At 43.2% G+C, this 23472-nt stretch overlaps 1 protein-coding gene across 2 annotated transcripts in view; it reads right to left on the bottom strand.

Moving 5' to 3' along the window:
* FARP2 (FERM, ARH/RhoGEF and pleckstrin domain protein 2) overlaps nucleotides 1-23472 on the bottom strand; it is a 70317-nt gene that overhangs the window by 11501 nt on the left and 35344 nt on the right. The window contains exons 10-18 of one of the 2 annotated variants that reach the window (XM_041416316.1): nucleotides 22766-22929; nucleotides 22568-22636; nucleotides 21097-21154; nucleotides 20171-20423; nucleotides 9408-9580; nucleotides 4579-4668; nucleotides 3124-3257; nucleotides 2185-2266; nucleotides 162-399 (exon numbers count right to left, since the gene is read on the bottom strand). In XM_041416316.1, coding sequence (XP_041272250.1) covers nucleotides 162-399; nucleotides 2185-2266; nucleotides 3124-3257; nucleotides 4579-4668; nucleotides 9408-9580; nucleotides 20171-20423; nucleotides 21097-21154; nucleotides 22568-22636; nucleotides 22766-22929 — 1261 coding nt within the window. The remainder of the gene's footprint in view (nucleotides 1-161; nucleotides 400-2184; nucleotides 2267-3123; nucleotides 3258-4578; nucleotides 4669-9407; nucleotides 9581-20170; nucleotides 20424-21096; nucleotides 21155-22567; nucleotides 22637-22765; nucleotides 22930-23472) is intronic. The other variant, XM_041416317.1, reaches the window with a different exon arrangement.

The following is a 23472-nucleotide window of genomic DNA, read 5'->3' as shown; positions in this document are numbered from 1 at the left end:
TCCATAGTGGAAGGGGAATGAGATGAATTTTAAGCTCCCTTTCAACCCAAACCATTGTGAGATTCTGTGAGTGTGTAATTCTCGTTTTGCCAGGGCACAGGCAGGGTTTTGGATGTGCCTGGGGAGGGGCTGCAGCAGGGCAGGGCTGGGCGCTCACTCACTGCGGCAGTCGGCGAAGTCCCGGTGCTCTGCTGTGTAGTGCTTGCACAGCCTCCCCAGGATCAGCTTGTAGTGCATCAGCCTCTGGATGGGTTTGAGCAGAAAGGTGTTGAGGGGCAGGTAGCAAACCTTCTGCAGCTCAAACTCCTTATAAACCATCTCCAGCTTCTTGAGGCGTTTGGTTGCTTTCTCCAGTTCCGTCAGGACCTCGTCGTGTTTCTGCAGGTAACTGGTGAACTCCTGGGGAAATGGACAAAAAGTGGCTTGGATCAAAGGAGAGCAGTCTTTCATCAGTAGAGGAAGTGGCAGGCAGCTCCCAGTCAAGGTCAAAATAGGTGTTGTATGGCATTGTGCCCGTGCCTGCTGGGAATACCAAATGCTGGTGGTGGAAATAGCAGTCCCACACTCCTGCACTCCCATTCAAGCCACTGGTTTTAATTAAATAATTACTCCACTACTGCAGCACTAATGTAAGTGTCCTACACAGGCACTCTGCTCCAAATAAAGTTGACTTCATTTCAGAAGAAATGATTCTGCTTTTAAAATATATGTATGTTTTCAAATTAAATAACCTTGTGAATGAAGGTCTCAATAGGGGAGCGAAATAAATAACTTTTCTTTGTTTTCTGCTCAATAATCAACAAACACCTCTTATCAAAGTAAATGTAGGTGGCTAAATAAGCAACAGTGATACAAAACCTTCCTGTAATTATTTTACCATGTTTTCTTCTAAAATTGTTTCTCAACAGTAACTGTTTGCAAGTTACTTCAAGACTGACTGAAAAAGAAAAGGTTTAGATGGGATATTGGAAAGAAATCCTTCCCTGTGAGGGTGGTGTCAGATACTAGAATCTGACAGCTCATGGCTAAAAACATTGTTAGGAACCTTTTGCCTGTTATGACAAACTGTATAAAGAAGCTACAGCCACAGAAGCCCAGCCCTCCCTGAAGATGCCTGACTGGAACTTTGGACTGAGAGTTGAGATGCCTTGGTAAGATAAAGGGAACACTATTAGACCCATGATTCAGTAATCATGGGTCTAGTGATAATAAACAAAGCAGAGGGAAAAGAATGCATGCCCAAGAAAGCCAAACCCAGCAGAAAATCAGTCCTGGCTGGTTTGGGTGGGGGAGGCCATAGCCAAGAGGCCAGGTTTGCACAGAACCCCCAAACAAAGGAGAAAGGAGGAGAGTTTTGGGTGAGTGGTGAAACATCTGGTCAGAGGCAGTGAACACCCATCCTCCCCTACAGCAACTGGATCAGTTGTAAAACCCCCCAACCCCAGGAAGGCCACATCCATGGGACATGCACACGGGAGGCAGCTGAGGGGGGTCATGATCCATCAAAGACCCCCCAAAGTGCTCCCCAGACTCATTCCTGTGGCCTTGCACCACAGGACTGCAGGGGATGCAAAGTGATTCTGCTGCAACAGACTGTGTAAGACTTGCCCCTCTCCAGGGGAGGTACCTGGGCATTCCACCTGGCCTGAGCACATTTTAATCCCTTGGATTCTATATTTTGGGGGGGATCCTCACCAAAGAAGACCAGCTGGGCATGCACAGAGTGGTGATATTTTCTTTAATCTGTCTCTGTCCCTCTCTGTTTCCCCTCCTCTTTTCTATTTCTTTCTCTTCCCTCTCTCTCTGATATTTACTATTAAAAAGCCTATACTACTGACTTTGCCATATGGTCTCATTTGCATTTCTAATCATTTGAAGAACCAGACCATAGCAGGTGGTGAGGCCCTGGCACAGGTTGACCAGAGAAGCTGTGGCTGCCCCTGGATCCCTGGAAGTGTCCAAGGCCAGGCTGGACAGGGCTTGGAGCAGCCTGGGACAGTGGGAGGTGTCCCTGCCCATGGCAGGGGTGGGACTGGATGGGCTGTAAGGCCATTTCCAACCCAAACTCTCCTGGAATTCTGTGATTAATGGAAATATTAACCCCGAGCTCTGATCTTTGACAAAACAAAACAAAACAGAAGACCTCAATAACCCCCAAACTCCACGTCTTGCACGCTGTGTTACCTTCAGAGAGCGCATGTTCCTGAGCATGACGTCTCCGATGCGCTGGAAATCCCCTTTCACGTGAGCATTGCTTCTGCCTTCCCTGAGGAGGAAAGAAGAAAGCAACACACATGGGGGATCAAGAAACTCCTGTTTTCTCCCTCCATCTTCCCTTGCATTTCATGAAAATCTCTAGGCATTTGATATCCTATTTCACTGTTCAGATTGAAGACTTGGTACATTAAATTTGGATGCTGCACAAAACAGCAAACATAAAGACATGCTTAAAAAACTGAGAAAGGACTAGAAAGGAACTTGTGTGAAAGTCTATTTGAGAGTTTTATGTTTCAGACCTCCACGTAAATGTCCTAACATGACCCCACTTGATTTTGTGAATTTTTTTTTTTGTTCATACTTTGCTTATGTTGATTCACCTCCTCTTGAAAGGGAGTTATGCTGTATATAACATAATGTCAGGTCAGGAGAAAATAATACAAAGTTTAAAATACTAAAAACATCATCTGTGAAATAAACTGCATTGCAAGAACCAAACTCCCACTTTATTCACAAAAATTTTTCCTAGATTTTCACCTGGAGATTCATTAACTGGAAGGTGTGGAAAAAATACATGCATCCTGTTTTTGATCTTGTGTTCCTTCTTTTCTCTAAGGCTTGAGAGACATTATCAGATTATATCAACAGTTTATGATCTTAAAGGTGTTTTCCAAGTTAAACGACTCTGTGATTACAAAACCCTCAGTCTGGTGCACAAGTCATACCACTACAGGATATTATACACAAAGCAAAGTTTGGAAAGTGGCCTTTGTGCAACGCAGTTTGTACTTTTTTCATAGCTTTAATTTCATAAAAGATTTCTCCTTGCTTCCATTGATGCAGAAATATCAACTGCAGTCTGGTTTTGACGTGAGGATGTACAAAAAGGTTCCCCTGGTCGCTTACCAGAGTGAGAGCCTCTGTTCAATCTCCTTCAGAAAGCCTCGGTGGAACTCATAGATGGGGTCTATGTTGGAGAAGAGCAGTGTCATCAGGCCCTCTGGCATGGCATTCTCCTTGATCACGGCACTGCGGAACCACTGCCACAAACCCAGAAATTGCCATCAATGCCTCTGCTTCAGAAATGCATTGTTACTGTGAACATTCCTGCTCCTGCAGTGATGGGGGAGGAGAGAGTATGCACAGGGAAAAAGCAGGAAGGAAGGAGCAGTATTTAGGGAAGAAGTAATTTATGAAAAATGGAAAGATGGGATTTTTTTTTCCTTGCCAAATATGAGGAAGATGAGGCCCATGGCTGGCTCTGGGCACAAGCTTGTTTCTGAATGCAATGATGGGATGGTTGGGGACAGCTGAGTGACAGTCAGTTACCCAGTGGCTGCCCCTGCTGCTGCCACTTCCACGCAGATAAAACTGCTCTCAGAGGCCTGGAGCCCTGTGCCAGTCACTCAGCTGAAGACATCTCCTTGAGGTCACATTCCACACTTTAGCGCTTCTGGCAGGGACGGGGATATTACAAAAATCCTCTGAGATTTTTCTGAGGGATTCTCCCTTCTTTTAGGAGAAGTGCTGGGAAGCCTGTAGGAGGAATTGGAGTGAGATGGTGCTCAATGAGCTTGCAGAGAACACCTCCACTGAGGCCACGCAGCGTTGAGGGACTCAAGCTTTTCTTTAATGAAATGAAAACAACAGCTTATAGAAAGGCAACAGCCACAGTGCTCAAACATGGAGCTCACGAACAAAAAAGCTCTTTTAGAAGCACATGAACTAGAAATTCATCCTGCCCTCCCAACTGGGACTCACTTGTCTATTCTGGTGAAAGGAGGAGGAAGAAACAGAAGCAACAAAACAAGAAAAAAAACTCTTCAAACCCCCATGGGTTCGATGCCCTTTGCAACTGTCATCTGCTCACAGATCCAAAGGCACAAGGCTAAAAGCTTTCCAAGGCTAAAAGCTTCCCAAGGAAAACCACAGAGAAGACAGCCAGGTTATAAGCAGAGCTGGCAGATATCACTGAAACAGAATGTTGTGCAGTTGCAACACAAAATCAGAGTTAGCTTGAAAACACAGATTACTAAAAATCACATAATATTAACAAATTAATCACTATTCAAGGTAAGGGACTCCTGCAAATTGTTTTTAGGCTTTCCTTGTTCACAGTTTTCAGACCAAAAGTTTGCCTAGATCATCAGGATGGCACAGGATGCAGCTGCTGGAGCAAGTGCTGGAAGTCCAGAGAAGGTATCTGCTCTCCCACAGAAGGAGCTATGCAACAAGGAAGGGGACAGCTACTTGGCTCATGGATTATGCTACATCACAAGAAGAAATTCCAAGTTTTTCCAACCTAAAAACCACAAATCTGTCTAAAAAAAAGGGGAAATAAATAAAGTCAAGCCCACTTACCACTGTAATGACCTCCAGGTCCTTTAAATAGGTGCGTTCTGTGGCAAGGATCTCCTTTGCTATGAAGTATGCCTTGTCAGTGGGGCAGCGCTGGAAGGACACACAGCCACCAGTAAGTACTGAAACACAAACCTCCATTTCCTCCTGGGCATCAGCTCAAACCCCACATCCACTTCCCCTTGCTGTGTGCAAATGGAGCAGCTCATTATTAACAGGACATCTCTTTGTTCAGTATCACATTCCCAAATACTGACTTTACTATAAAATATTCTTTATATTGTAAGAGTATTAAAAAAAAAAAAAAAGCCAATTATATGTCAATTATAGTAGAATCATAGATGGTTTAGGTTAGAAGGGACCTTAAAGTTTATCTCATTCCAGCCCCCTGCCATGGGCAGGGACACCTTCCACTACACCAGAGTGCTCCAAGCCCTGTCCAACCTGGCTTTGAACATTTCCATTACATGAACTTCCATCTCAAACCAAGGGATTTGAGATGGAAGTTCATGTAATGGAAATGTCATTTCCATTTTACAAAAGTATGGAAACACTTAATCCAATATTCCTAGATTTTAAACACTTCTCTAACCAAACACAGCCCAACAGATTTGCAGTCCTTTTCCAAAACTGTTTCTTTCCACTTACAGCTTTTACTCAAGCTACTCCTTTGAAGACCATATTAATTAGCTAGGAAAAAAGGAAAATCAAACTGCAGCAGTTGTTGGCTGCACAACTGCTCTGGGCTGCTCTTTAAAGAGAAGACAGAATGGATATGGAAAAACAAAGGAATGAATGGCAGCAAGAGATGTTGTGCAGATAGAACACAAAATCAGTTAGTCTGAAAACATACATTACTAAAAATCATGTCATATTAAGGAATTAGTCACTCTTCAAGGTAAGGGACTGCTTTGTCTCCTTAGCTTACTATGCTGTGCTGTAGTTCTGTGCCAAATGCCACTGAGTTATGTCAAAATTTGGTCTCCTTCATCTCTGCCCCTCCTGAGGGAAACACTGCTTTGAAAATTCTTTCTTCTGTTTCCTTGTTTGTTCTGAGCTAATTCATAATTCTCTTTATAGAGTCACTTTGAGATGCCTTCAGTGCTGTCAGCACAGCCACTGAGTTTTTCCCAATGCTCCAGCTCAATATTACCCATGGAGGAGACATTCTCCTGGTTGCTCAGTAACCTCTCTATTGAGTCCAGAGAATCCCTAGAGGAGTGTATCCTCAAATAATTAATTTTGAGACACTGTCTAGTCTCTTTTCAGGTTATTTTATACTAGTTATTGTAGTTCCACATGTCAGCCCACTCTCTGGAGGAAGCATACTCAACTCACTCCACAGCCATCCCCTTCAATCTACCTGTCTCATGCTGTCAGGCAAAGTCCTACCTAATCCTGGCTTTTTTCCTTGGACTATTTCCCTCACTGATCTTTCCTTGGACTATTTACCTGACCTGACTGCAGGCTCATATGCTGTGGAACCTCAGTGGGCTCCCTCCATAAGCAGCCTCTTCCCAAAGGAAACATCATCATTTTTCTGGCTTCCCTGGAGCCTGAGGTGACCCAGTTTCACCATCTCACTTCCCAGCCTCAGCAGTTCTTACAGACAGGAGAGTTTCTGCTATTTTACATAGCCCTGGGTGCCTCCCCTTCTGGACTATGCACAGGATCTTACTGCACTTCTTTGAAATCTTACAGAGCATGCAGGTGTGTGAAAACATGGGAGCGTGACTTTTCCACAGGCAGGTAGTGACAGGGGAATTTTAAAAACTAAAACCACACCATGGTCATAACCTGTCACTTCTCATAGCCTGCATGGATCATGTTTTTCTCCACCTCTGAACACTTCTGCAGGTTTCTGCTTCATTCTCCAGCTGACTCTGTGCTCACCTGGGGCACAAGAGAGCTTTTATTTTTCCCAGGCATCTTCTCTTCCTTTCTCCCTCTCCATCACATCAGCCCTTTCTGTTTATTCTCAGAAGTTCCTGCTCTTTCCAAATTGCTCCCTGGTGGAAGTTAGTGCCCTTAACTTGCTTTTTTTCAGTCTTGCAGCAGTCCTAAGTGCATTCCTTGTGCTGAGTGTTGGCAGCAGCTGCTGGGCAGACCCTGAAGCAGAGTGGAAAAGCTGTCCCAGTGCACAGGGGCCCTGCCAAACACCTTCACTACTGCTCAGGCTCTGCAAGGGGAAAGAAAATCAGCTCATGCCTCAAAAGCCAAACACAAGAACTCTCTGAGGTGGCAGTCTCCTTCTAGAGTCCAAAGAAAATGTTTCTACAACCATAGCAGGCATGCAGGCAAAGATCCCCACTTGGAAAAACTGATGTTTCACCGTATACTGCACAAACAATCCCACCTGGAAACCTCCAGCACTCACCAAGCAGCAAGCCCAGCTTGTGGGGAGTGAAGGGCTCTACTCTGAACTTGTAATGGCCAAAATGTCTAACTTTTCACTTCAAACACCAGGCTTCAGAAGTGTTAAAAATAACTCTGAGTGGGGGAACTCCCCCAAAAAGCCCAGCTTCAATGCCCTTTTTAAAGTTGATTGCCACAACCCACTTTAAAATGCCCATTAGAAAAGAAACAGGGATAAATCTACCAGTGAGATGAAAGAAAAGCACAGTGATTTAAAAAGAAAAAAAAAACCAATCCTCATATTTCGAAGGTATCAGTACTGGACCAGCAGCACCATGGCAGCAAAGAGCAGACAGCACACATTCTGATGACAGGAGAGTTTGCAGAACATGCCCTGATTAACCAGGTGGAACTACAGCAGTATCACCTTCAAATCAGAGCTCTAGTCAGAGAGATATTGTAAGATTACATTTTTCTTGTAGAACAAAGCTGTAAAGCTCCTGTGAAATTTAACCAATTTCACAATGGTCTCCTCTTGTGTCTGTATCACTTAAAACAATGTCTCTGATAGACATCAAAGCCTTGGAATACTCAGCAGTTGATCAAGCTCAAGATCAATCCAACAGAAAGAGGTTCCTTCTAAGGAGTCTCACTTTCATAAATCAGTTTCAGCCTGAAGGAGAGCACAAGCTGCCAAAACACCAGACCTTGCAGAATGTGGCAGAAAGAGTTGGGCTTCACATTTAAGTCAGCTAACACAGTCTCTGCTCATTATTTCCAAGCTATAAGGATAAATGAGAGGAGTTATTTTTAAAATAACTCTGGAAACTAACAGTAGAGTGATCAGCCAAAGCTATAAACTCCACCTCAAAAAGTCTAAATGAGACAGGGAAGCTGCCAGTGGGGTGGGTTGTCTGCAGCCCAGCTCCCACTCACTGGTTGAACCTTCCTCTCTCTGGCAAGCACTCACACCACGTCCACACCATGGATGTCTCTCAACAGCATCACAAAACTGCCTGGAGGTGCCCAAGAATGTGGTAAAGACACCAAAGGGCAGGGGCCTGTGACCTTCCTGCCTGAGGATCCTGACCCTGACAGAGGTAAGACAACCAGAACACTGGATGGGGCAAGCAGAAGAGCAGAAGCAAAGACCATACAAGGTGGTTTCTTCTTCTTTGTGGCTGTATGGAAAACTGCAGATCCCAGTGTGGCCACAGACTCCATACAGAACTGAGTTTGGACAGTGGAGCCTTCCTTGCACTGTAATGGAAGGCCCTGGATCCTTCTCAAGCACCAGAGCCAGCAAATCTCTCTGCAAGCAAGGCAAGGAGAGCAGAGAGTCTTCCAGAAAAATGATCATGGAACTCTGCTGTGGAATTCTTTATCCTACTGGAAGAAATGCAGCAAACCCTGAGCTCTACATGGGAGTGAGGAAAACCCCACATCATGTGGGGGAGTCCCTGGTTAAAGCAACCAGTGCTCACTGGTAGCAGAAAGAAAGCAGCGAGGCCAAGGAGCAGCACCCAGACATTAAGCACATCTTGAGGATCTAAAGCTATTCCTGGTTTGAGACTCACTGCACCTGCAAAAGTCAGGGGCATTTCTGTCCCTCTCTTTCCAGAAAGTGAGCCTCAAGCTTCTGCAAGGCCACAGCACTGTTCACCTCTCTCCAGACACAAGGGTCAGCCTTCAACAACACAGCCAGCTCTGCTGACCAAGCCCATGATGATATGGATGTGAGAGAATTCCCACTGGGCTCAGGCCCTCCACAGTTCAAAGGGAACACCACAGGACCCCTCTAACGGGACCACAGGGCCCATCTAAAGGTCCTGTTGTGATCAGGAAGCATGATCTGCAGAAACAATGTACGGTGAGATGGAGCAATGAGACTGTGACAAAACTGCATGGGAAGGAAGGAACCCAGGAAACTAACTCCTCACACATTAACAAATAAGGATCTCTGAGGATCATTGTGTCCAGCTCCCCACTCCTTGCAGATCCACCTGAAAATAAACCATATGACTAGGGGCATCATCCAGATATTCCTAGATCTTTGTTAGGCTTGGTTCATAATCACTTCTCCAGGGAACCTGCTCCAGGGATCAGCCTCAGGGTGAAGAACCTTTCCCTAACATCCAACCTGAACTCATTTCCATTCTGGGGTACAAAAGGTGGATTTTGAACACAGTTCCCTGACACACTGCTCCTGCTGAAACAGAGGCAGGTGGTCCCAGTGGCCATGCCAAGAAGACACAAGAAGATGCCAGGAGGGCACTGGAAACTCCTGCCACAACAGCACAACACATCCGACCAACCTTCAGCACCAGAGTTCTGCCAGAGCCACCACAGAACAAAACCCAAGCAGCATTCAGCTCCTCTCTGGCACCTGCAGTGCGCAGCACAGCTCCCACCCCACACCTTCAACAGCCAGCACAGCTCCCACGTGGCACCATCATTCCCCAGCTCTGTGCTCTTACCTTCCTCTTCATTTCGTCATCCTCTTCTATCCTGGCGCCGCCAGCATCACTGAGGACAGGGCTCAGCAGAGGGGACGAGCCCTGAGTGACTGCATTCACCTGAAAGGCTGGGGTCAAGCCCAGGGGACTCTTCAGCACAAGGGAGGACAGCTGGGGATGGTCCACAGGCAGGCCTGGGTGGGAAGACAGCAAGAAAATGGAGTGGAAAAGGAGAGAAAATTATTTCAAAGATAGTGCAAATAAGGTGATTACCCACTGTTACAGCAAACCAGCATTGCAATCTCATATTATTTTTAAAAAGGTACAAGAGCAAGAAGACATACAAATCCAAAGACTTCAGTGTGTATTTCAAAGTAAAGGGGGTTCCCTGTATCCCAGAGGTTACAGGGCAGTGCAGTAAGGACAGACACAGCAACAACCATAGTGAAGGGAAGGATAAATTGCTTATTGTCACAGAAAAAGTGCTGCTGAGTAGCAGCACAGTTCACAACACAGGGTTATACTGTAGGGACTGGAATACAGCTTTTAATTTTTGCTTTTCAATATAAGAGTTACCTTTCAGCACAGGGAAAAGCTAGGATGAATTATTCCATTGCTTGCCACTCCACAAGACATGTTAGAAGTACATTCAGAATTTAGGGTATCTCCAAAATTCATCCAAAGGGAAAGGAAAGCCTATTGCTATACAATGAGGGAGTGCAGAAAAAATTTATTTCCTGGCTTTTCTAAGTATACAAACAGAATATTCTCAAGGAAAACAATTTTGTAGCACTGAGTATTAACTGAATCCACAGCTAAATCTGTTAGAAGCAACAGGTACTACTTTGCTTTAGGTTACTGAACTTTTTTTAACATTTTTATTGTACTATTATGTGGACCCTTTAGAGATTTCTGACAGGTCACAGTGAATTTAAGCCCCCTCTTTTCAGCATGTAGACCCCGCCCCATGGGGGTGAAAATGACCATTCAAGATCAGCTTTTTTGGACCAAAGGAAGGTGACAGACACACTACACCCACAGAATTCCTCCTAATCTCACATACTATTTTTCTGATCTTCCCTGTGATACACAAATGAGTTTTGTCAGATCAGGCAACTAGACAGGTATCAGCACTTAAGCAAGTACAACTGAAACACCCTCCCAAGCCTCCCCAGCAGGATTTGTTGTGTCACGAGTGCTGAACCACCCACCCGAAGACAAATGGGGAAATCAACAGCCAACCCCAAACTGCCAAATCATCACTTCCCAGACTACTCAGAAATCATCACAAAATCTTAACATTTAAAAAAATCAGCCCTCACGGATATGCAGTATCTGCTCACAGCGTCATGGGTGCTGCAGGAGGAGCTGGGAGCTTTCGGTTCCCAGCTGCTCAGGCTTGGAAAGCACACCCAGGGCGAGGCAGCCCAGCCTGTGACTCCACATGGACAAAGGCAGGAAGCTAAACAGAGCTGCACTCGGTCACCTGGAAGAGATTCAGATCATCCAGGCTGCTCAGTTAACTATTTGTACACTAGTCCAGCACCAATTCTGGAGCAGATTTTTGATTCTCCCTAAGCATTTTGTTCATTCACCTCAGGAAAGCAACACTGAAAAAAATATTTGTTTCACCTATCCAGGCACAGGATTCAAGTTTGATTTTACATGCCAGGAATGCTGAAAAAACAGCTTCCAAACAAATGAGTTGCAGGGGTGAGGAGCTTCTTTAAGTTCTTGGAATTTAACATGAAGTAGCAACAAATTCCAGAATCTGTAACTTGAATTGCTTCCAGACAGCCTGAAAGCTCAGACAGAGTGGGAGCAAATGGGATATCACTTGCTATAAACCACCCTGCTTTCTTACTCTGGTTGTTCTACCTTTTATCTCCTCCAACAGAAGATGGCCAGGAAATTAACTGCAAACATTGAATCTGAAAGCAAGAACTGCTCCCCAAAGCCGGAGTGCCTGATGGAAATGAGGCACGTTCACAGAATCATAGAATGGTTTGAGTGGGAAGGGACCTTAAAGCCTATCCAGTCCCATCCCCTGCCATGGGCAGGAACAGCTTCCACTACACCAGATTGCTCCAAGCCCCATCCAACCTGGCCTTTAACACTTCCAGGAATGGGGCAGCCACAGCTTCTCTGGGCAACTGTGCCAGGGCCTCTTCACCCTCACAAGGAAGAATTTACTCCAGCTAGAACTTCCCTCCTTCAGCTAAAGGCCATTCCCTCTTGTCCTGTCACGTCCCTTTTTTTTTTTTTTTTTTTCCTAGAAGAGGCTATAAGAAGTCACAGAGAAGCTCAAGTTAGCTTTGTGGCTAACATTTATTTAATTAAATATTTGATCTAAGCTCGGTGTGATGGTGTCTTGGCAGATGATATTACAGGTGAGGACTGAAATTTTCATTCTCAAAACCCAAGTCTTCTCCACCAGAGCAGCACAAGAGGACTCCAGGCAAGCAGGTAGGATGTACAGCAATTCCTCATTCTCACAGAGAAGGATGGTAAAGGGAGAAGCCATTTCAACTGCTGCTCAATGTAGAAAACTCCTAATTAGGTTTAAATATTGATGCGAAGATCAAAACATGTGAATGATTCCCTCTGACATCAAACCTTGGCGCTCCGAGGTCTTCCCTTCCCCACAGGCAGCACTCTCCAGTTACATTTAAAGGGATTACTCCTTCAGAGGGATGTTTCTGTGTTTCAGTGTTCTGCATCAAGTGGAAATTTGTTCTCTACAAGTCACACAAACATCCCAAATTGGTATCTGTAAATGCTGGGAGCACAGCCCTCCATGCATTGATGTAGGAATTCAAGGCTGTAGCCCAGACTGTCAGACGTGGCTGCATCCTGTACACAACAAATTTCTGCCTCTGCACCACACACAAAGGCACTTAAGGCAACATACAAAAATGCTTCAGCTCAGTGTAATATTCCACATACTCAAAGATCTTCAAGTACACTAATACTGCTTAGTTACACTACATAGTTAGAAACATGCCCTTAAGCAAACAAACACTGTTTCACAGAGCCCAGCATACACCTGATAGAAATAAAAAATAAAAACTAATGAACATTGTTCATTAGTAAACAAACGTTGTAAAAGCTCTGTAGTATTCAAGAGCACAGCTACAGAAGCTGGTGAAAATGCAGCTACTGTGTAATATTGGTCTCACAGAAGCAGGCTCCATTTGATTTTCACTGAGATAACAAGCAGAATATTAAGATAACAAACTTTTGGCATCACTTCCCAGTTTTTTTCTCAGCAGGTATTTCCATTCTTCAATCTAAATTCAATTCCTACACAGAAAGCCAGATTTGAGTGTACAGGCTGGCCAAAACAAAAAACACACGTTCTCTAAGCTTTATGCCTGGATGATTAAAATAATTCAGACAGACCACTAAAATAGTACCCCAATAATACTGAGCATTATGGGATGCACAAAAGCTATGTGAGGGTCAAATGTCAGCAACAGCTCCTTATCAAATGGAGCGTCTCTTGCATTTGACAGAAAACCTTTAGAGATACAACTTTATTATTATACCATTGCTATTACTACTGCTTCAAAAGCAGAGATTATTTGCAGGCTAAAGCCCTGCAGAGGCTGACCAGAGGACAATGGGAGCCTGCTCTGAGCCTCCCTTCCACACCATGCCCTGCTGAACCCATCACATGCACAGACCAAATTATTATTTCCAGAGTGAAAGTACACAGTATTACTTCCAGAGTGAAGTCACTAGCAAGCTGATGTACCACAAGTAAAATCCTGGATATTTTCCCTATCTTCCTTATTTCAAAACAACACAACTAGCAGCTTTTCCCTCTGCAAATCTTCCCTTTAAAAAGATGAGAAATAGTTGGGAGATAAGAGAATCTTGAAAATTATCTGAGAGCCTGAAGAACCAATGCAAGAGAGTTTTTTAAATTCAAAGATCTCTTTTTTATCCTCCACCAGGTACAGGTCACATGAAACATTAAAGCACATTTACAGCACTTGGCATGCACCCAGTGCTGTGTACCTGTGAAATCACATACCAGAATCCCAAGGTTGGCCCTGGTTTTATGGTGACACCCATAAAACAGCTGAAATAATCCCAAATAACCATCCTCCTTCTGCTACCTTTCCACCTTGCAAAAGCCCTGTTTGCAGGGAAGAGGATTTACCTAAACATTAACCACAGACACCTGAACAGCGTGCCAGCTAGAAAACATGCAACCACCTTCACATGCTGTGTTTGCAAAAAAGGACAATCTTCCAACAAAAACAGATATACAGGAGAGAGAGTTCAAGGGATATAGCCAGTTTAAAGGAGAGGTCTCCACAATAAATATAATCCCTACAAAGAAATCTGAGCTTCTAGTCCCATTTGTATTCCAAGCAAAAGATCTGCACAAAGCAGGAATTTGAAACCCACACACACCAGTGTTTGCCTACTGTGCTCTACTTCCAATGAAGTGCTACAGGGGAAAAGCTGTGTGGAGAAAGCTGAGAATAAAACTATAAGATGCCTTGGCTAGGAGAACAAATATTTATTCTATGTCAAAGGTAAAGGTAATAAAAATAAAGCTAAAAAGCCCATGTTGTCATTTATATCAAAGTTTTCCTTGTTTTATTGCATAAACAATTAAAATTATGAATTAGTACAAATCTGTAGGTTCATAATTGGCAATCTGAACAGACACAAAGATACTCAAAACCCCAACATATAATTCAATAAACATTTCCCATATAAAAGATAAAGTTCAAGAGATCAATTAAAAAATTCCAGCTCTCTTTGTTTGAATGCAATCTTTTCCTGGCAAGAGTAGCACCTATGGAACTGGGGAGTCCCTCTAACCAAGGCACACGAAGCCCTGTTCGTACCGATAAACAGGAATTTTGGGATTCCAGCAACTGCAGAACATTGTGATTTTTGAAAATGTACAAGAAACCTTCCCACAGACCAGGTTCAATTAATCATGTTCCAAATTTTAACTTCCAAACCTCCTGCTCAGCCACTGGAGTGAACCTATGGGAGCCCATGGGCAGGTGATTAATTAAGAGGATTTTATGAGGTGTTTGGGACTGAAAGGTCTCCCCATCTTCAGACAGAGGATGTATATGTACAGCCATACATATACACACAGTCCCTGTGACAAGTGAGGTGTAAGAGTCCCTAAAATGACAGGCAATGACAGCTAAAGGACTGCATTGACACCTGTGATTACACTCATTCACAACTGAGTAATTATGGATTAGAACATTTTGCAAAATGACAATAATGGGAATGACTTACCGACAGGTTTGCACCAAAAAAGCATAAAATTATAACAACTTTTATTAGTGTCTTCACAAAATCTTATCCCTACCAAGACTTGCAACTAGACAAAAACTACCACCACCACCACAAAAAAAAAAAAAAAAAAAAAACACCCAATACCAAACCATAGCCAAGCCACCAAAAAAACCAAAATAAAAATCCTTTTAACAAAATCACCTATGAACACAATACAAATAAGCACAGGAAAAAGGAGATCAATACTTGGTATTATCCAGATTATTCAGCAACTCTGAAATTCACTGGAAATTAAAGTGAAAGTTGAGGGTAGCTTGATATATCACCCTATTCCACCCTAAGATAATATGTGGCAAGTCCTGGGAATATACAGCATGTATTACTTAACTAATGAATACTTTAAAATTACAAAGTCTACACACAATAGGTAACACAGGTTAGTAAACTTAACAAAGCTTAACCAGGTGGTGGATAGGCCAGAGAATATTCCATGACCCATGCTTTGTGCAAATTAAGTTTCATTAACTACATAGATGATGATTAAAAAAATGCTCTGATGTAGTGCTTTACATTTAAGCATCAGAATGGTTATAAGTACACACATAGAGAAGTACATGTGGGGATTAAATTGCTCACTCAAAACACCCATTTTGCTTTCTCTCAGTTGCATTGCAGGGTCCAGTTGAGCACTGCAGAGCTAAGCCCAGCAGCCTGACTGGGCTTCCTCACTTTTCCCAGCGAGGACTTTTCTCCTCACTGGGAAAAGCCACTAACACTGGCATGCATCCTACAGCTGCCTGGCTTTGCTAAAACAGAACAGAGAGATGTGGAGGGATGGAAAAGAGCCCTGGCACACTCCTTTGCTGAGCTGCAAACAGCTGCTGGCTGCACTGTGTAGAGCAGGAGAACACACCTGGACACCCTGTGGTTCTCCTGCTGGAAAAACACAGCACCAAGACCTGTGCACTGGCTGGAAATGCTCCTACCTGTGTGTGTCCCCAGCTCCCCACGGGGTGGGAGGCACAAAGCAAGTGTGCAAGAACCTGCAGAGGTGCAGACTGGGAGGAGTGGGGGCACGACCACTTGCTGGGCACAGCACAAAGTTTACACACCTAGGTTTTATCTGCTCTACCTCAGCTCCTCAAATGCTGCTTTCTTGCATGTGATACTTGACAAAGATCTTCTCCATCTTGTCATTCTTCCTAAGTCATTTCCCCTGTCTCCCATGCTGTGTGGTTCCCGCAGCAGAGGTCACTGCAAGGCTCCTGGCTCTCACACTGCCAGCTCACCTTCATGAAAGGAAAGCTTGTGTTCTCAGGGCACAAACAGAAATCAGTACCAGCAACTGAGTTTCAGCATCAACACTGTAACAAAAAATAAAACGAACCCCAGGGAATAATGCTGGAAGTTAAGCAGCATGGCCAGGACTCAGGACACACCACACTGCCCTACAGTTCACTGCTCCCCTCCTGCTACCCAAAAGCAAATGAAGGGGACAGAGCAGGGAAAGACATTCCTTGTCCCAACTTCTCCTGCCACCTCGGGAGCCAGCCAGGGGAAAAGAGACAGCTCCACTGCACTGAAACAACCCACACAGCTCCCTGGGGAGGTCTGAGCTGCTGCATTCCCTTGAGGGCAGCTGGTTTTCTCTCCATGTCTACCAGAAAGTGAATCTGACGTCTCTGAAGGAAATGATGAAGAACCTTTGCTCACAGCTTTCTTGCTATAATAAAAACTCTACTTATGGACCAAATTTTCTGCTCTTTTTTGTCTGTCTGGGAAACCTTGAACAAAACAACACAGCTCAGCAAGAAAAGATATTCTCAGAAGCCATATGGCTTTGGAAATCAAGTGAAGCACAGAAGGAAACCATGACAGCTCTATGCTATCAGTCAGCCAGAGCACAGATAGAACTAACAGAGGCACAGCAGCAGCTCTGAACTCTCATTGTGTACCTAAAACCTTCACCTAAACACATCTGTACCAGGGTCAAAGCTCCCCTCACCTCTTCCTCACCTGTGGATCCACACAACTTGCCCTAAGATAGAAGACTGGAATCATAGTCACTATCATTCCTTTGGAAAACAAAAGGGGCACTACACAAAGAATCTTATTGCTTCTTAAAAAAAAAAAAAAAACATCCCTGAGAGTTAGAACTGCCAATAAAAGATCTGCACAGTTTAAAATAAAATAATAAAAACATTGAAGATGTCTTCTCAAATTATGGTGCAAGAAGGCAAATTAGCAAGCCTGTACATTGAAAATACAGGCAGCTTTTTACTAAAATCTTTTGAAAATGAAGAGAACTTAGTTGCATTTATTCCCTATTCTAAAACATTTAAAGGAATGCTTGTGATTGAGGCACAAGACATGAAACAGAGGCAGACACAGTTATATGTAATAGCTGAATCCTGATCCTCTTTTAAAAAGATCAAAGATATCAACAACCTTTCTCTACATCTTTATCTATATACTTGTTCCTGATGCCACCACCTGTTATAGAGTTTGCAGACAGAATACTGCATTTTTGCTGATTTTCTTTCTCTTCCTTAGGTTACATAATGTAGTTCAGTCTGGGAAGAAATCGGACAAATCACCTAAAAATGTACTTAAAGCTCTCTACACCAGCTCTCTACACCACTACAGACCTCCTCCAAGCCCTGTGTCAAAATGTCACACCACACAGCCATGACATCATCTCCACAGGCCTGAATGAAGTCCCACAAAGAGCCAGAACACACATTCAACAGGCAAGAAATAAAATGGAAGCAACATACAGCAAGAAAAAGAGCACCTTGTAGTTCATTACTGGAGATCTGAGCTAATATTTTGTTCTCAATGTGCTTTGTCTTTCTGTGCTGCTGGCAGAGGGGACAGGTTTCTCATGGGACAGCACACATTTCAATCAAACACAAGATAAAAGCAAGCACTGTGCAGAATAGTTATACCTTGGTAAAACTAACCTGGAAGAAATGGGTGACTAAAGGAGGTTTTACCTCCTCGAGTTCTGCCTCATGTTGAAAAATATTCTATCAAAGTTTTAGTTATCAGAATTTTGAGAAATAATAGTATTTTTAAAATGCTTGAGTAAACAATTAAGGTCTTTAATGATATATCAAGACCATATTTAAACTGGTAGCAATAATATTGACCATAAAGTTATGTTTGTAACTAAGCTGCTTATTTTGGAGGCATCAGCTGTATTAGTACTGCACCCTCACTGCAAAGGACTGAAAACTGGGCAGAAGGGAACCCCAAAACCAAGTGGCTGAAGATGATGCTCTCCATCACAAGATTTGGGTCAGGTGCTATGGATTTCCCATTCTTGCTTGCATATGGTCTAAAAAATGCTCTTACAAGCTGAAGGTCAGAATTTCACTCCCACAATCCACAGCAGTTGGGAAGGACATTTCACAACTTTTGTTGTTTTGCCTCAGTAAACGTTGCTAAATTAAATGTGACCAGTTAAGCAATAATTCAATTGTCTTTTCCATTACACTTTCTAACTTACAGCTCATGTCTCACATAAAAGTCACCTGTCTAAATGAATTTACAAAAGCCCTGAAGCTCTAACTGTTGTCTATAGTATCTACCTCTCCTAACAACTCAATTTCTCAGAAAAATTACAGTATTTTTCTGAATACAGTCCATATTTTAAAGAAAAAGTTTAAGCTAACACCAGGTTTACCACCAGGTGTCCTCCACAGATACTTTTCTGAAGTACTTTGTATTTTTATGCAGAGTAATTAATAATGGACAAGAAGGGAAATGTGATGGGGGTTAAGTGCTTTTATAGTCTCTGTATATGTCCAAACTGCTGCAAAACGTTTGCTGCTGGACTGTTGAAGGCACCTGGAAGTCAGAAAATAAGCTTGTCTTCACAAGAAGTTTGGAAACTGCTGTTTCCATTTGGTTGTATACACATTCCCTCTTCCAAAGGTAGGTAGAGGCTATTTATTCTTCAAAGCATACCACAGACATGTTGCATAGGTTGGTATTTTAAAACTGTCCTTCAGAGATGATTTGAAGATTCTTCGGGGTTTTTTTGATGATGGAAACAAAAAAAAACCAAAATGAGGATCTTGTTACAGTGCAGGAAAACAGGCAATTTAGTGGATGCAGCTGCTGGTTAACAAGCACGTGCAGAAGTGACTGTTTTATTTGGATTTTGGAGGAACAGCATATTATATGAGACTCTTGCAGATATGTCTACAGCTGAAGAAATCCTTCAGTATACTGTAAGTTGTGACGTCTGCATGAGCCAGTTGATACTTAAAATTCTCTGAAATCAGTGTTTTTCCTAAGTGTAGTATTTTCCAACATTGTAGCCTGTTATAACCCATTCTTGATGTAGTGTGATGCACAGAAACACAGCACCAAAACTTGGATGCTTTGAGGGACACCAAAGAGGCGCACAAATCAAAAAAAAATTTAAAAATCAACTATGTTTTCATTGACTGATACCACACCCTATTGACTTCCAAGCCTGAAAAGCAGAGAGGAATCCATCACAAAAATCAAGACCAATCAATTGATTTGCGACTTCTCTGTCCAGTCTTCTTGCGTGAGATTTTTTAAATTATTCTGAAAGTCAAAGGCATAGTTGTCCCCCGTGCTTTGAGCAAAGGGGTTACTAAAGAAAAGGTTCACATCCAGGGGTGCAGCTGTTTCTGAGTCCCAGGAGTCGGTGTCCGTGCTGCTGGAGTCTTCTGTGGTGGTGGGAGGGCAGCTCAGCTGCTCCAGCTGGTCGATGATGTCCGTGAACTGGAAGGCTGAGCTGGACTCGGAGCGCACGGAGTAGGCGGGGAAGTTGAGCATGGAGCTGGCCTCGGAGTGGTTGGCAGAGCCGTAGGTGTGCAGGGAGCAGGTCCCGTTCAGGGCCAGGTTGTTGAGGGAGCTGCTCTCGGAGCGGTTGTTGATGAGGGAGCTGGTTTCAGAGGGGCTCAGCAGGCTTTGCATTCTGCTGGCTTGGGCCTTCACCTCAAACAGCTCCGAGGTGTCCGACGGCCTCTCATTGCCATTGAAATCGCTGCCTTCTTCAAATTCAAACTCCTCTTCCATGTTCATATCCACGGCCTCGGTTGAGTACCTGTCAGGGCTCGACTGAGCAGAGACTGAGCTTTGCTGGAGGGCATCTGCAGCTAAACCAGCTGGCTCTGACAGACACTTGGAAAACTCAGAGCCCTTTAATTCTAACCCGCTGTACACGTAGGAAAATGCCTCAGAGCCCCCAGCAAAAAAGGACATTTCTGCTGGGTCATCATCAATAAACTCCTCTGACACCTGTAACTGGGAATTTGTCAGTGTGAAAAGAGGGGCCCCACGGCTGCCACGCTGCTGCTCTTTTTCAGCAATGAATACACCTGTGGTAAAGTCATCCTCATCATTGTCATTTTTACAACCAGCAACCCTGCTCTCCTTACTACTTCTCACTACATCTACGTCTACACCGCAACCACTCTCAACAACAGGACAAGACGGGTCACAGTTTCCTGCAACACTACCAAACCCAACACCTTGGAGCACGGGAGATCCAGGCTGCTGCATCAGCTTCCTCCCCACTTCTTCCACTGGTGCTGCAGTGGTTTTGTCTGGAATCCTTGTGTACGGTGCTCGGGGATCCAAGGAGGAGGGACTGGGTTCAGCAAACATGGGCAGGATGGAAGCAGGACTGGCCAAGGAGTGAACTGAGTGGAAGGGGGCAGCTGTTGAGGCAGGAGACCCTGGAGTTCTCAAGCCCTCAGTGAATGGGACACTCTAAAAGGGGACAAAAAAGCAGAAACACAACAGATAAAAAGGGTTTGGTAATACACAAAAACAAGTGTAACATCCAGTCACATCCATATGCAGAAGAAATATATGGTTCACAGGAGCTCACTTTACAGCAGACACTGTACAGAAGCTGATCAAGCAGCCCAAGAAAAAGGCAAGGTTTTTTTCCTTAATTCTGATAACTGAATGGAAAGCTAAAAGCATACATTTTATAGCTCAACAAGCATCCACAAAGAAAAACAACAAAATGACAGTGAAATTCTGTTATGCTACCTTAACCTCTCCCATGTAACACAAGAGCATTCAGTGAAATGATTGTTTCTTGCCATGTCCTGCAGAAGGCATCTTACAACAGCTTTGAGACTGCCAGAGAGCAATCAGAGAGTACCTAGAGATAACTAATCCTCTGAAATAACATACTAGAAAGTCCAACACTTCCTTTTCAGTTCAGTGGAACTTTGAGTAAAATATTATTCACTTCACACTCCACAGGCTACAACTATCAAATCAGTAAAAGCAACAAAAAGAACTGTGCAGCAGACAAAGAGCAAACAGCGGCAGCAATTCTGGTGAGTTGACTCCTTCACTACCACCTCAGAAAGCTGTTTGCCCATGCCCCTGCCCACAGCCACAACCCAGAGAGTGCTGCAGAACTGACCTGCTTTGGCACGTCTGCGTTCGAGGTGCGGGTGGACGCTCTGACCTTGCTGTGCCTCCTGTGGAACAGAGCAGCCTGTCAGCATCCAAGACATGCACCAGCCTCATTTCTTCCCCCACCACTTATGGCCGTGCCAGTAGCCAACAGAAACATCTCAAGCTCTATTTTATCTGTGTTTTGTTAATAACTAGTTCAAGTTTTAAAAGGTCAAAAGAGTTGTAAATTAAAAGATGCAAGATAAGAAACGCACAAAAATGGAATAAAGCAAGATCCAGATCATTCACAGAATCAGAAAATCATTAAGATTGGAAAAGGCCTCTAGGATCATCAATCAAGTCCAGCTGTTCCCCCAGCACTAATCCGTTTCCCCAAGTGCTTTATCTCCACCTTTTTTGAACACTTCCAGGAATAGTGACTCCAACACTTCCCTGGGCAGCCTGTGCTTTCAGTGAAGAAATTTTTCCAACCTAAACTTCTCATGGCATCACTTGAAGCCATGTCCTGTCACTTGTTACCTGGAGAACAGACTGAACCCCACCTGGCTGGTGGGGATCTCTTGGTACCACTGAAGGAGACTTCAAGAACAACTTGGGGCTGAACACAAACTGAATACTAAACAGCACATTTTAGTTTAACTCTACCCTTTTTCATTATTATAAACATCTACAGAAGAATGGCTTCAGAACCAGAATGAACTAATCTGCAACAATTGTACAAATTTTTAAAAGTTCAGCCAACCACGTAAAACTTTGTATGTATGTTAGACTCCAAAAAGTGGTATCCTGCATTATGCTCATGGTTAGATTCATTCTATATCAATAATTAAACAGAAAATCAAATTTTCAAATAGAAAAGGAGCTCAACTGGAGTCTGAGACATTAACAATATCTATTAATAGTAGATTAATGCAGACTTTTAAAAATTCCTATTGAGTCCCTATAATCTTTTGTATCAGGAGTAAGAGTTTCCCACACATAGTTTGGATTTGGAGTAGGAGGAGTTTCCCACATGTAGACTGGGCAGCACTAGAGTCAAGTAAGGAAAAAACTATTTTATAATGAAAGCACATATTCTTAATTTATATATTTATATGTTAGAAAGAAACAACTGAGTATTTTAGATCACAGTTTCAAACTTGCAGATCCCAAGTCCCAGTGCTCTGGCACTGGCTGATTGCACAGCTACAGTGGCACAGAGAGGTCCCCACAAACATTATGGAATCTTCAGCATGTGCTGAACTTTCAGACAGCTAAGCACATTATCCATAGACATAAAAATGTGGGACCAAAACTTTGAAAAGCCTCTTATATCATCACAAAATAATAATTTTTACATTTTAGTTCAGCTACCTTACATTTGGGAACTGAGAATGAGCCTGCCTCCAAGCAGCATTAAAACACTGACATTTAGGCAAGAAGGGCACTGTGAAAGTCTCAGCTATGTTTTGCCTTACAAAGCCATTTCATCTTACCTTTCATATGGGGTTCTCTTCATCCCACTGTCCTTAATATAATCCACTAGTTGCTTCTGTGTTCGTCCACTGTGAACCCACAGAAGTACAAAGGTTATCAAACACAGGGATGAGCATTAGAGATGGAATGTTTTTAGAATACTTCTTCCTTTTGCTCTCATTTTCTAAGACAAATGAGTGTGCTCTGTTTCTCCCTACCTGTATCTGAATGATGACCCTCTGGTGAAGAACACTGCTTTAGCCTTTGGCTTTGGCTGGTCGAAGAGCCTAAAGAATGTATGATACTCTACACAGATTTTCCAGAAGTTTTTACACTCATCCCTACTTCCCAAAAGAAACTCCAATGTATCTTGATACGGGCCCTAGGGAAAAAAAAAAAAACATAGAAGTTCAGTAGCACCTAAAATGACGGTAAAGAGAAAAGGAAGGCACAAATGTGTGCCAACAAAAAAGCTGCACTCCAGCAAGATGCAGGATTTCCTAAATCACTTCTCTTCTGCCTTAAAACAGTGGGAGTGATTCTGAATGCAGTTAAAAATTACTTAATAGCTGTCCAAAATGTTTGCTTACCTTGAAACTGTAAATGTGTTTAAAAAGTACTTGACTTTAGAAACATGCTCAATATAACCCACCTTTAGAAAATTCAAAGAAATTTAAATTTTTAAGTGAAATAGTAGCTATTTTAAAATAATATTCCTTTTTTAGGACTTCTCATGCTTGTCTCCTGGAAATTCAGACAAAACCAGAAAACACTGCATATGTCAGAGTACAGCTCTCACATGAAATTTCCAAGGGTCTCTTTGTGACATCATGTCTGCTACATCAGCAGACAGTGTCCTGTTTCAGGTATCCTTGATACATGAAATTATATTATGTCCAAAGTTGGGATTTTGTCTCTGTTTTAA

This window comes from Onychostruthus taczanowskii, unplaced genomic scaffold, assembly GCF_017590055.1.
Source record: "Onychostruthus taczanowskii isolate IOZ18803 unplaced genomic scaffold, ASM1759005v1 scaffold51, whole genome shotgun sequence".
NCBI classification, from domain to species: domain Eukaryota; kingdom Metazoa; phylum Chordata; class Aves; order Passeriformes; family Passeridae; genus Onychostruthus; species Onychostruthus taczanowskii.
Note: the sequence above shows the minus strand (reverse complement) of the source record. Positions and strands in the feature narration are given on the sequence as shown.